This window comes from Xenopus tropicalis, chromosome 5 (assembly GCF_000004195.4).
Source record: "Xenopus tropicalis strain Nigerian chromosome 5, UCB_Xtro_10.0, whole genome shotgun sequence".
Lineage (NCBI taxonomy): Eukaryota > Metazoa > Chordata > Amphibia > Anura > Pipidae > Xenopus > Xenopus tropicalis.
The window spans coordinates 80,007,994-80,020,810 of record NC_030681.2 but is presented as its reverse complement, the minus strand read 5'-3'; the positions used below and the strand labels follow the sequence as shown (position 1 = coordinate 80,020,810).

General features: G+C 37.8%; 1 protein-coding gene across 2 annotated transcripts in view; it reads right to left on the bottom strand.

Moving 5' to 3' along the window:
* Positions 1-12,817, bottom strand: part of bves (blood vessel epicardial substance) — a 43,686-nt gene that overhangs the window by 2,351 nt on the left and 28,518 nt on the right. The window contains exons 6-8 of one of the 2 annotated variants that reach the window (NM_001123416.1): positions 10,807-10,971; positions 7,576-7,714; positions 5,247-5,348 (exon numbers count right to left, since the gene is read on the bottom strand). In NM_001123416.1, the coding sequence (NP_001116888.1) occupies positions 5,281-5,348; positions 7,576-7,714; positions 10,807-10,971 (372 nt within the window). In that variant the 3' untranslated portion in view covers positions 5,247-5,280. The remainder of the gene's footprint in view (positions 1-5,246; positions 5,349-7,575; positions 7,715-10,806; positions 10,972-12,817) is intronic. The other variant, XM_012962694.3, reaches the window with a different exon arrangement.

The following is a 12,817-nucleotide window of genomic DNA, read 5'->3' as shown; positions in this document are numbered from 1 at the left end:
CTCATTCCCAACAGCTGCTTAGAGCAAACTGAGCATGTGTGTCAGGTACTTTCCACATGACACCCTGTGACAAGTTTGAAGTACTAGATCATTGCTGCTATTAAGATGCATACAACTTTAGGCTTGTGCAGTAAGATCAGTATATAATTTTCAGGTATTAGTTCTCCTTTAAATGCCTATCTTACAAATAAAATTGATATTTACACTCACCCGTATCAATATGTATCGCAACTGCTGCACTGTCTTTATTGTATTCTTCTCTAGAAACAGACTTTGTAGTAAATCTATTAACTTAGTCACCTTAGGGGCAATGACACAGGGCATATTCTCACCCATGATAAATCATAGCTACGGAGTGGGGGGCACAAAACATCACTTGTTTTCCTCCCACTTGCAAAATGCAAATCGCAGGAGGGGAAACATATGCGGCGCAGCTACTTTTTAAACTAATGCAAAGTTTCCTTGAGAGGCAACTTCAAGTTACTTTGCAAAATAGCTGTCTTGTGTATGTTTTCCCACTGGCAATTTACATTATTGTCTGTAAGAAAGCATTTAAAAGGGGTGGTTCAGCTTTATCTTTTACTATGTTATAGTAAAAGCAACTTTTCAATTTGTCACAGATGACTAATCTCCTAGTATCATTGCCCTAAAATGTACTTTTATTATAATGTGGAAAGTGGTTTATAAGACAGTTTACTGCCAGTAAAACTTTAATGTTCTGTTCTCAAGTTTGGTAGGCAGGGTCTCTCCTTTTCCTAGCTACAAGGCAGCAGTTCAAATATGATGACGTGGGCTTGAAGGTAAATGCAATTAATATAAAGAATGCCTCCAAATACATTGGCTAAAAAAGGAGAGGAGCTGCAGATTGCCTCAAAATATTAATGTTATCTGTGTTCCACCTATGATTAAGCACCCCTAGGTACGAAACACGTAAGGAGGCTTCTGTCTGTTTTTTATGGATTAAATAAATTCTGACTATTTTAGGAATACGACTAGCTGCTTCTTATGACTTTTTTGATACTTTGTTGATACCAGAAGTGCCTGCCTGCTGTTTTCTCTTTTTGTGTATTCCACCACTTCATCCCAACATGGACATTGCCTACAAGTAACCCCCTTACTCATGTGCTAGGAATTCAGGAACCTGCTACAACTCGAGTAACAATATTACCAGGGAGCAAAATACTTTTAACACCAAGCATGCACCTACACACACTTAACATTTTCCTTTTCTCAGGATCTCAGTTGGACTTACCACAGTATTACCTGCTGTTTTGCATGGTTAGACACCAACTTAAGTAGGAAGGGAGAGAGAAGGCACTGCAACAAACTGCAATAAACATCTTCTTGAAATACACCCCCTTTTCCCCAAATGGTTGCACCCTATACAGGTACCTCCAGTGCCTATCTCCAGTTCTGGCAATGCATAAGACTAAAAAGAAATGACATTTCATATAACTATATCCAGGGAAGAGTAAGCAATAAAAAGGTTTTAAATCAAGTAGCTGAAAAAGGGGCCTCTGACAGCATGATTTACTGCCTTGGTAAAGACTGATCCTTGCTTTTCACAAGATGAATGCTAAATTAATAACTGAGAGTTCACTAAGCTGTGACATCAATCATTGGGGTGCAAAACAACTCCCAGTAAAAAAATTCTTATGGAAAAGGAAAAACGTAAAAAAGGAAATGTTGTAAAGTAATTCAATAGTAAATAAAGAGAAATGTTTTCTACTGCGCTATAACTACTACTTATTGTAAAGGTTACACAAATATAATTTACGAACTCTGTCAAGTGCTATAAATGTTATTATTCATTTTAAGTAAAGTACAGGTATATTCTGTCTTTAATCCTATATGTTATGGACTTGATGATTTTATGTAAAACTGTTTTTTCCACTAGGACTTGCTACTAAAAACATGTAAACATTAATTGACCCCAACAAAATTGTTTTACCAACAACACATTTATTCTACCTATGTTAATATTACATACAGGTTATGTCTTACAGAGAAAATGCAAAACAAATATCTAGGGAACTATGGGAAATGGCATGCTGAATAATGGATGCTATACCTATATTCATGTGTAACCCTATTCTGGATAAAACAGGCCTTCCAAAACAGTAGAACATGAGTCACACTGGACTCTCTCCCCCAAATGGGCCCTAGCTAAGCGGAAGAGGGAAGTGAGGGTGCTGTGGAACTACATCTCTCTCTTGCTGTTGTGTAAAATTAAGGTAGAGGGTGCCAGAGGTTCTTGCAAATAAAAGTAACTAAAAGCTTTATTGTCAAAGGGCAACAGGGTTATACTCACAAATCCAACTGGGATTAAGAACGATCAGTCACAGCTAGAGACAGCAATGTGACACACAGAGCTACTTAGTAACAGCTACTTGTCACATCTACAAAATGCCAGAAAATAACTTGCCATAGACAATACTAAGAATTGCCCCTGCTAAAACATACATAGAGACAGTTATCAGTAAATTATTTTCTATTTTTGTAGCTGTGACAAGTAGCTCCATGTGTCTTTGCCATTAAGGTTCACCTTTAGGGATTCTAGTAAATGTGGTCAGGATCCTCTACAGCAGAAATGGATAAGGAAGTAGAGAGTAACCTGAACTGTCTTCAGTACTGTGGTCCCTTCATTTAGGCTAGCAGAGCCTAGGGAAGAGCTACCTCCAGGTATCAATCCTTGTTGGAGTACAAGCTGCTCTAGCATTATCTTATGTTCCTAGAATGTACTATAACCAAAGCTAATCCGGTAATCTGACTAAACCTTTTCACATTGTCCTGTGCCCTGACTTTCACTAGAAGGGATGTACCTCTAGGACAGAACTCTTTACTGGGCCTTGTTGATCCCAGGCTCCCATTGAAATATAATTTTTTAATACGGTCCCATTTTACCAGAAATAGCTGCATAAATCAATACATGTAGCAGGTGCTGTCATATTTCTGGTTTTGGGTGAGGTACGTATTACAGGTATCGGACCCCTTATCCGGAAACCTGTTATCCAGAAAGTTCCGAATTACGGAAAGCCTGTCTGCCATAGACTCCATTTTAATCAAATAAGTCAGAATTTTAAAATTGTTTTCCCTTTTCTCTGTAGTAATAAAACAGTACCTTGTTATTGATCCCAACTAAGATATAAGTAATACTTACTGGATGCAAAACAATCCTATTGGGTTTCATTAATGTTTTATTGATTTTTTAGTAGACTTAAGGTATGGAGATCCAAATTATGGAAAGACCCCTTATCCTGAATACCCTTGGTCCCGAGCATTCTGGATAACGGGTCCTATACCTGTATCTTTAGGGGGTTAAGGGCTTAACAGACATATAATGTATATGTGTATATCAAAGAACACCTAAAATTCTATTTGTATATATTGCTAGTAAACACTCCCATTATAGAGTAAAATTTCACAAACTCTGCAAAAGCATCCTGTTTTAGGATTTAGAAATGAAAGCCACTCACATGCTGGGCCAAACTGGACTGGGAGTTTAACAAATAGATTTTAGTCTAGGGTTCAACGATCATATTAAACTGCAGGCCTACGTGGATCTAAAACTGTCGGGAGTCCTCCAGACACAGGTCAGTAAGCTACCGAGCTGGCAGCTTTTATCCACCCATGTATGGCCAGAGCTAGGGTCTACCAAAAGAGACTAAGCATGATCCAAATGGGCAGAGTCAAAAGACTGCATCCATTATACATACAGAAGAATCATAAAGGAAACAAACACATTGTCACAATGTATAATATTGTACTTATACTAAAAAATGTTTGCACCATGTTCTTCCTCATAGTCTGTAATTGCTAAACTCTGTGCTGCTGCTCTTTTGTCTTGTTAACAACTAAAAACTAGAACACTACATAATTATACAAAGGTGGTTATGTAAACTCCAATGGCAACCCTGTAGGCATCTTTGGTAATTTTGGCCCATCATTTTAATTCTAATAATTTACATACTAGACTATAGATTTCTTTAGAGGGCACCAGCGGTACAGGTATGGAACCCATTATCCAGAATGCTTGGTACCTGGGGTTTTCCGGATAAGGGATCTTTCCCAAATTGGATCTCCATACCTTAAGTCTACTAAAAGATTATTCAAACATTAAATATAAACCCAATAGGCTTGTCTTGCCTCCAATAAGGATTAATTATATATCTAAATATATCTATATAGTTGGGATCAAGTACAGGTACTGTTTTATTATTACAGAGAAAAAGGAAATCATTTTTAAAAATTATAATTATTTGCTTATAATGGAGTCTATGGGAGACGGGCTTCCCATAATTCAGAACTTTCTGGAAATCAGGTTTCCAGATGACTGATCCCATACCTGTACGGGGAACAATTTTAATTTAATAGGTACACTTTAATCCCAAATCTGTTTACAAATAAATTTTATACACTTAAGATAGGCATACACTAAGATCAGCTCACTATATGAAGTTGCCAAATGAGTGGATCTTTATTATATTTTAACACCAACACGTGCAGATGTGGTCGCATCAGACAGGTTTTTCTATACTGCTCAATTTTGGCCAGATATCTGCCAGTCTGATGGCGCCGAGCCAGCACTCCTGTTGGCTTGTGTCTGGCCACACTTTTAGAAACTATCTCCAATTTTTTTATCAAATACTTTTATTTCCGAAAAATGCTACATACATTAAAAAGAATAGGTAGTAATATTAGCATGCCTAGTTTATACCATAAAAGGAAATAGCATATTTTGCAATTTCAGCAATTGTAGGAGCCAAAACACTATGGGGCTTAATTATTATGCTGTCTAAAACTAAAATCGCTGAAAAAATGGTGTAAAAAGCTGTATAAAAGAAATGAAAAATATATCAATGTGTGTTTTATTTTACATCATCTCAACACCAGATTTGAACCATAATTTTAGGTGGATAAAAAAGTTATGCCTATTTTTAAGTGGCGATTCCTAGCATTGTCTGACGAATTTTGTCAAGTTTTTTACACCACATAATAAATCTCCCCCTATCTATTGCTCTTCCGTCATTTGATTGGCAATTGCCCGAAATCAATGGTAGCGCCTGTCTGTCAGCACTTTTTGTCGCCTGCCTACCAGCTATCAATTTTCTGCGAGACCCAATGCCCACATTCATGATGTGTGCCATTCACTTTGGGATTATTTTTATTTATTTTAACTGTAAATATACAAGAATTTAAAAAACAAAAGCTGAAAATAAATGAACTCTAAAATGACCAGTCAATACCTTCTCCATGATTCTTTGTTTTTAACAGAAGTTATCAACAGAAAACAGCATGCGACAAAGGACCCACTCCATATGCATTACAGAACTCTTGCTGGTTATTTCCTTAATGTAAAAGCAGAGGGTTAGTTTTTTAATCAAATAACAAGCAATTTACATTAATTAGTGCTGAGTTGACATTTTAACTTTATGGTTGTCATTTTACTTAGTTCCTGATAATTGTACACAACTGCTATTAGGTTAAATATCTCTCCAAGTTTTAATATTGTGAGTGCTTAAAGGATGTGGGCGAGTATAAATCTGACCTCCTTAACAGCCTGAGTATGTGTCCATATACAAACAAGACCGTGGCCCCTTTCATGCTTGAGGCAGGATCCTACTGCCCTGTGCATGGGCCTCAAATTTTTAGGGTCTTGACAGAAAATTACATTGACCCAGGACATTAATGAAGTCAGTGATGTTGCTTGGAATTTGACAAAAGATGTTGAATATGTATTTTTAAAATTACTGTATTTTTTTTTTTTTTTTTTTAAATTTTAAAAAAAACTTACTACACATAAGCTGCCTCACTGGCAAAAGCTGAAGGGCCTATGGCAGAGCAAAAGGTAGGGAGACAAAGAACCTTGGGCATAATGTACAATAAAAGAAACTAAAGCACAGAACCATATTCTCTTTAAAAAATAGGCACCCCAATTCTGTCCAGCAATGCCACTAGTCTGCCCAAAATTCCATCTAGCAAGCCCACCCTTTATCAAACCTGTCCTGCCAACACAGGGATAGTTGGGAAGAATATTATATGGTTATTATCTAGCAGAAAGACATTAGTTGTCCTTCAAGCACACCTCTGTTTGGTTCAATACAATGTCTGTGTTCTCAAAACACTGTAACAGGATATTTCCGAGCTGTGATTTATGATGCAATTGTGACCTAAGGTGATCTTCCTTACTGGCTGACTTATCTCATCTATTCTGCAGTTTATTATATGAGCACTTTACAGGTTAATGCAAAAATAAGGATATCAAAATTGCTCAAGGGGTTCATTTGGACACTTTATGGGCTGCATTTTTAGTAGCCCTAAAATAAATTGGCAGAATAGCCAAAGTAGCACCTCCAAAAATGTAAATGTAAATTTCCTAACAAGTGCTCCGAGCTGTCAGTGCAGCTCAGGCGATGAAACCTTGAAACACACACTGATGCTTTTCCAGGCCACTGTGAAGAAAGGTTTCTCACAGATTGAATTCACAGGTAATACAACTTTGTTAATTTCTCTTGTAAATGACAGAACCCAGAAACCTGGTTTGTTAATTTAGTTGTTTTTAATACAATCTGATTTCTGTTTCCAATGCATTGTAGAGTAGGCCCTCAGCATGAATCATGTCTTTATTAAAAATGCATTCTGCAAAGTTTTGTGGAAATCTGTGCAAGTACCAGCTCATGCCTGTAATTATTAACACTTGTAAAGTGGGTAGCTTTTCACTGTCTCTTGAAAATTACATACATCTTTAAAGGAAAACTATACCCCCAGAACATATACTTAAAGGAACAGTAACAGCAAAAAATTAAAGTGTATAAAAGTAATTACAGTATAATGTACTGTTGCCCTGCACTGGTACAACTGGTGTGTTTGCTTCAGAAACCCTTCTATAGTTTATATAAATACCCTGTTGTGTATCCACAGGGGCAGCCATTCAAAGGAGAAACACACAGGTTACTTAGCAGTTAACAGATAAAACACCATTGTATTCTACAGAGCGTATCTGTTATCTACTATGCGACCTGTGCCTTTTCTTCTTTTTTTCCAGTTTGAATGGCTGCCCCCATGGCTACACAGCAGGGTATTTAAATAAACTATAATAGTATTTCTGGAGCAAACACACAAGTAATATATTGCCCTTTAACATCTTTTCCCCTGAGCCCCCATTTTGTGATGGGCTGTGTGCTCCCTCAGAGATCACATGGCCATAAATAATGGAACTTTGACTGTAACAGGAAGAATTGTCCATTAACTGGCTGATGTGGCTTAGTATTTATGTGCCCTTGGTTTGTTTGTGTGCAGTTTGACTTGATTTCAGGGGGTGACCCTTAGTACTTAAAATGACAATCTTCTATTTAGGAGCACCCAATAGCATATACTACTAAATGTGTGTATATATATATATATATATATATAAAAAAAACACTGTTCGGGGGTATAATTTTCCTTTAATCTGGTCCATTCTAATTTTGGGACTTTAGCCCTGCTTCATACTAACACTGTAAATTTGTAATTATATAACACTTCTTATATAATGTGCACAAATATCTCAAACAACTTTATTAGACAGATACTTACGCTGTGATGAGGTAGTAGAAGTTCCTCTCAGAAAGGTTTGCAGGCCATCTTCATTATCACTTGTGCTAGCCAAACTGTTTCTCATCTCCATTACAGACAGCTGGGAGCAGAGACTAGGCTGCGTGTCTAGTTTTTTCTTCTGCAGATGTAGAACAAAGGAAAATTCATTACAGACATATATCTTTTAGGATGTTTCTCAGGGCCCATCCCCTCCTTTTAATTTGTGGAATGTATGATGACCCATTTATAACAGGTTAGAAAGACCAATTAATAAAAGTTAAGGCATTAATGTTAACATTAACATGAGACTTTAATACCTTTAGAAGCCCTCAAATCTTTCACAATGCACATTGTGTCTGTATTATAGTTCTGCCAGTATGTTGTAATTAGAGATGCCTCAAATCCAGGATTCTGTTCGGGATTCGGCCAAGATTCTGCCTTTTCAGCAGGATTCAGCCGAACCGAATCCTTAAAATCACCTGACTTTTTGTCACATAAAGACGGAAGTTGAACATTTTTCACTGCGCGCTGCATGCGGGGTTCGGTTTATCCCTTCTGGGGCCTAACTTGCACATGAAAATTAGGATTAGGATTCGGATTCTGTTCGGTATCTGGCCAAATCTTTCACAGAGAATTCAGGGTTCGGCAGAATTCTAAAAGATTCAGTGCATTCCTAGTTGTCAGCGGCTGAACAGTTTTCAGTGTATTTTCAACTGTTAAATCAGGCCATAGCAATCACAGGCCAATTGGGCCCTTCCTATTGTCCTTCAAATTGAGCAGAAGCATGGGCAGTATTACTGTGCTTACTAACTAGCTAATCAGAAAGGCTATCAAACCATAGGTTAAAGTGGGCAGCATTATAACCAGATATTTAAACACTTATAATTAACTCAAATTTAAATAAGTAATTTTAAATGTACACCCCAATGGGAAAATCTCCCGTACCAAGTAAAATAGCAGTGGTTCAGGTGTATATACCCCAGACCGGTCGCTTGTGCTGCAATAGATCAAGGTTGTACAAACTCTGACAAAATTAAGAAAAGGCTCACCAGGATCCCAGATTGGTCCGGGTGCTCGGGGCCCCGAACCCGTAGCCAAAGGGGAAATCCAAGGAAATCATGTGAAGAACACCAAGCGCTCCAGACCCAAAGGTTTTGTTGTAAAAACGATCCTTTATTGATTCATTAAAACGTTAGATGCCTAACGCGTTTCGTGCGCACTTAATCATAGACTATGATTAAGTGCGCACGCGCACGAAACGCGTTAGGCATCTAACGTTTTAATGAATCAATAAAGGATCGGTTTTACAACAAAACCTTTGGGTCTGGAGCGCTTGGTGTTCTTCACATGATTTCCTAGCATTATAACCAAAGAAGTCTAAATGGATTCTGTCAAAATATTTTATCATCATTATTGTAAATTTTGAAATGATTGGGAGATTGTTCTAATATGTTGATATCATATATGTAAATATGTGTTAAGAATAACTAGAACATTTTTGAGAGTTGCAAGTGCAAGTTGTTTGAGCTGTATTGTTTCAGTTAAAAAGGGCTTGTAACTAGGAGCCTGGTGTGTTTAGTCAGTGCCTGATAAAGACTGTGGTGCTGCCCCTTCTGCAGACCAAGTACTAACCACGTAGTGCTCTGTTCAAACAAAACCTATTTGTATTTAAGGGAAAACTGATGGGTATAAAGTGCACTTATAGATATCACTGCATGCCCCTATGCATTGCCCCCCAGCATAGTTACATAGGGTTGAAAAAAGACCAGAGTCCATCAAGTTCAACCCATCCAAGTAAACCCAGCACACACAACCCACACCTACCAATCTATACACTTACATACATAAACTATATATACAACCACTAATACTAACTGTAGATATTAGTATCACAATAGCCTTGGATATTCTGATTGTTCAAGAACTCATCCAGGCCCCTCTTAAAGGCATTAACAGAATCTGCCATTACCACATCTCTAGGAAGGGCATTCCACAACCTCACTGCCCTCTCCGTGAAAAACCACCTACGCTGCTTCAAATGGAAGTTCCGTTCCTCTAATCTAAAGGGGTGACCTCTAGTGCGTTGATTGTTTTTATGGGAAAAAAGAACATCCCCCATCTGCCTATAATCCCCTCTAATGTACTTGTACAGAGTAATCATGTCCCCTCGCAAGCACCTCTTTTCCAGAAAAAACAACCCCAACCTCGACAGTCTAACCTCATAGTTTAAATCTTCCATCCCCTTTACCAGTTTAGTTGCACGTCTCTGCACTCTCTCCAGCTCATTAATATCCTTCTTAAGGACTGGAGCCCAAAACTGCACTGCATACTCAAGGTGAGGCCTTACCAGGGACCTATAAAGGGGCAAAAATATGTTCTCATCCCTTGAGTCAATGCCCTTTTTTATACAAGACAGCACTTTATTTGCTTTAGTAGCCACAGAATGACACTGCCTGGAATTAGACAACTTGTTATCAACAAAAACCCCTAGATCCTTCTCCATTAAGGATACCCCCAACACACTACCATTCAGTAGATAGTTCGCGTTTATATTATTCCTACCAAAATGCATAACTTTGCACTTATCAACATTGAACCTCATTTTCCAGTTTGCTGCCCAGTTTTCCAATTTTGTCAAATCGCTCTGCAAAGCGGCAACATACTGCATGGAACTTATAGTTTTGCACAATTTTGTGTCATCAGCAAAAATAGAAACAGTACTCTCTATGCCCACCTCCAGGTCATTAATAAACAAGTTAAAAAGCAAAGGACCAAGGACTGACCCCTGCGGTACTCCACTAACCACACTGGTCCAATTAGAAAATGTTCCATTTACCACCACTCTTTGTAATCTATCCTTCAGCCAGTTCTCTATCCAATTAAAAATATGATGTTCTAGGCCAATATTCCTTAATTTGATCATTAACCTTCTGTGAGGTACTGTATCAATCGCTTTAGCAAAGTCCAAGTAGATGACATCAACTGCCGTTCCAGCATCGAGGTTCCTACTCACCTCCTCATAAAAGGCGACTAAATTAGTCTGGCAAGATCTGTTACACATAAAACCATGCTGGCACAAACTAACAGTATTGTGAACTGCAATGTATCCCTTATTACCCCTTCCAAAAGTTTTCCTACTACTGATGTCAGACTAACAGGCCTATAGTTTTCAGGCCGAGCATAAGCCAATGCAGATAATAAACTGCAGATACTATTAGATATGACTCTTACCTTTCCTAGTGTAGGATCATTGAGAGAGTAGAGTTTGGTTGTAATGTCTTTACCAATCAAATATTTAAAGATTTCATAAAGGAAAGGTTCAGATTCTAAAAAATATGTTAGCCTTTCTCGAGACCAGCATAAAAACACACAGTTGTCATCCGCAGTGATAGTAACCTAATAAAAAAAGATACAAATATAACAATCATTCAATGCTATCATTCAGAATATATTTCATTTGTTTATTTTATAATTAATTAGGTAAGAATCCACAAACGTGTAGCCCAAAATTGGAGTCAAAGTTTTTGTTTAGGTAAGAACATCATCACTCAATTGTGTCCCAATAACACGTTGTTATTACATGATGCCATATATTTGTAGCACTGATATTTTGCATGGGTGTGAGGATTCATTTCTGGATTTACACGCTTTGCAGAAGACATTGGGGCATCACAATAACCCATATACTTGCCCCATAGGGTAATAAATGGTTATATTTACTTACCATCCCCTGCTTAACAAAAAAAAAATCTCTGTTCATCAGTGAATATGTTTAAAAAAATGTACTAGTGAACCAATCTGTATTTGTTTGTAAGCCAAAGAAGAACACATTTATTTATGTCTTTTACCCATTACAGGTGATATTGGTATTGTGGGGTTGAGGGCATGGTAGGTAGGGAATAGGTAGTTGGTGAGAAGGAGGAAAAGAAAAAGGGGACCCATGTCCAATCTTTCACCAGATTATGATGTTCATTGGATCCCGGACAGAATTCACAGTACATACATGCACAAATAATAATTTTCTTCCCACACCTTCTCATAAAGAATGAAATACAGTACTGTATTGTATTGTTGCATTTTTCACATTTGCCCTTTGGTTTAAAAGAAGGGGGTGATATTTCATATGCATTTGTTAATGAAATCCGCATCTGCCACCCTCTTGTCTTCATTTGTCTGACTGATATCTTTATCAATAAAGTAATTCTTCCTGAGCAAGCTAACTGATTTATAATAAATGCTTTCAATAAATAACTTAGATTTGATTCTACCACTAACTGACAGAATAAAACAGATTCGCTGCCCAGAATGTTCATTCCAAGCTGATAAACAATGCTTAAAATGAACACATCCATTCTCATGAAAGATGTTACAGAAGTTGATAAATATTGCAGCCTTTAATCATGAATATTAGCTTAGAGGTGAAGCTGTCTCCATGAATTTTATTAAGTAGCCATAGTTGATATATTTAAAGATAAAACAGCTCATGTTTAGTTTAGTTGGCGGGTTTCGTTCCTTTGTCCTTAATTAGGGTATAGCTAAATAATGATGTATGTACAGTTGTTATTCAGGGTGTTTTAGCATAGGCATTGGCCATAAATAAATAGAAAAGCAATTAGAACTGTTCTAGGGCTATGGTAGATGTGGAGTTGGTGGAGTGCTACTTAAAATGCTGTCAATTCCAATGGGTCCTTTCCAGTTGCAGTCAAATGGCAGTGCCTTGATAAGAACTTGTCCAGCCATTGTCACCAGCACCCTGACAATCCATGGTTAAGGACTTTTTAGATTATGTGCCAGCAGAACCTAGCCAAAAGGTAAAGGCAACCAAGGCAAGTCCCCCTATCATCATCTGCCCCCCAAAACCACCTTAGCACTCTGCTTGGCAAATGGTGCCTCCCAAAAACCTGCCCCCAATTTGCCATTTGCTGATGCCTAGGGATAGAATTACAGTAGGCAGAACAGGTATGTACCTGGACACCTATTGCACCCACCCCAACGTTACACTTCAGTTCCAGCCCCAAACTGATTACGTTGTACAGGTCTATTAACTCTCTAACATTTTTTAATGGGCACAGGCCTTCCCCTGACAGCCCTGGTTATAAGGCAATTACAGTAGCTACTGCAGCACTGCAATGTGAAGATATGCCACATGCTGCTACTGAGTGATACAAATCTAGTGGCAACGACGGGGGTCCTCTAAGACCCTAGGCACATATATGGAATAACAGTAAACAAACCATTCTTT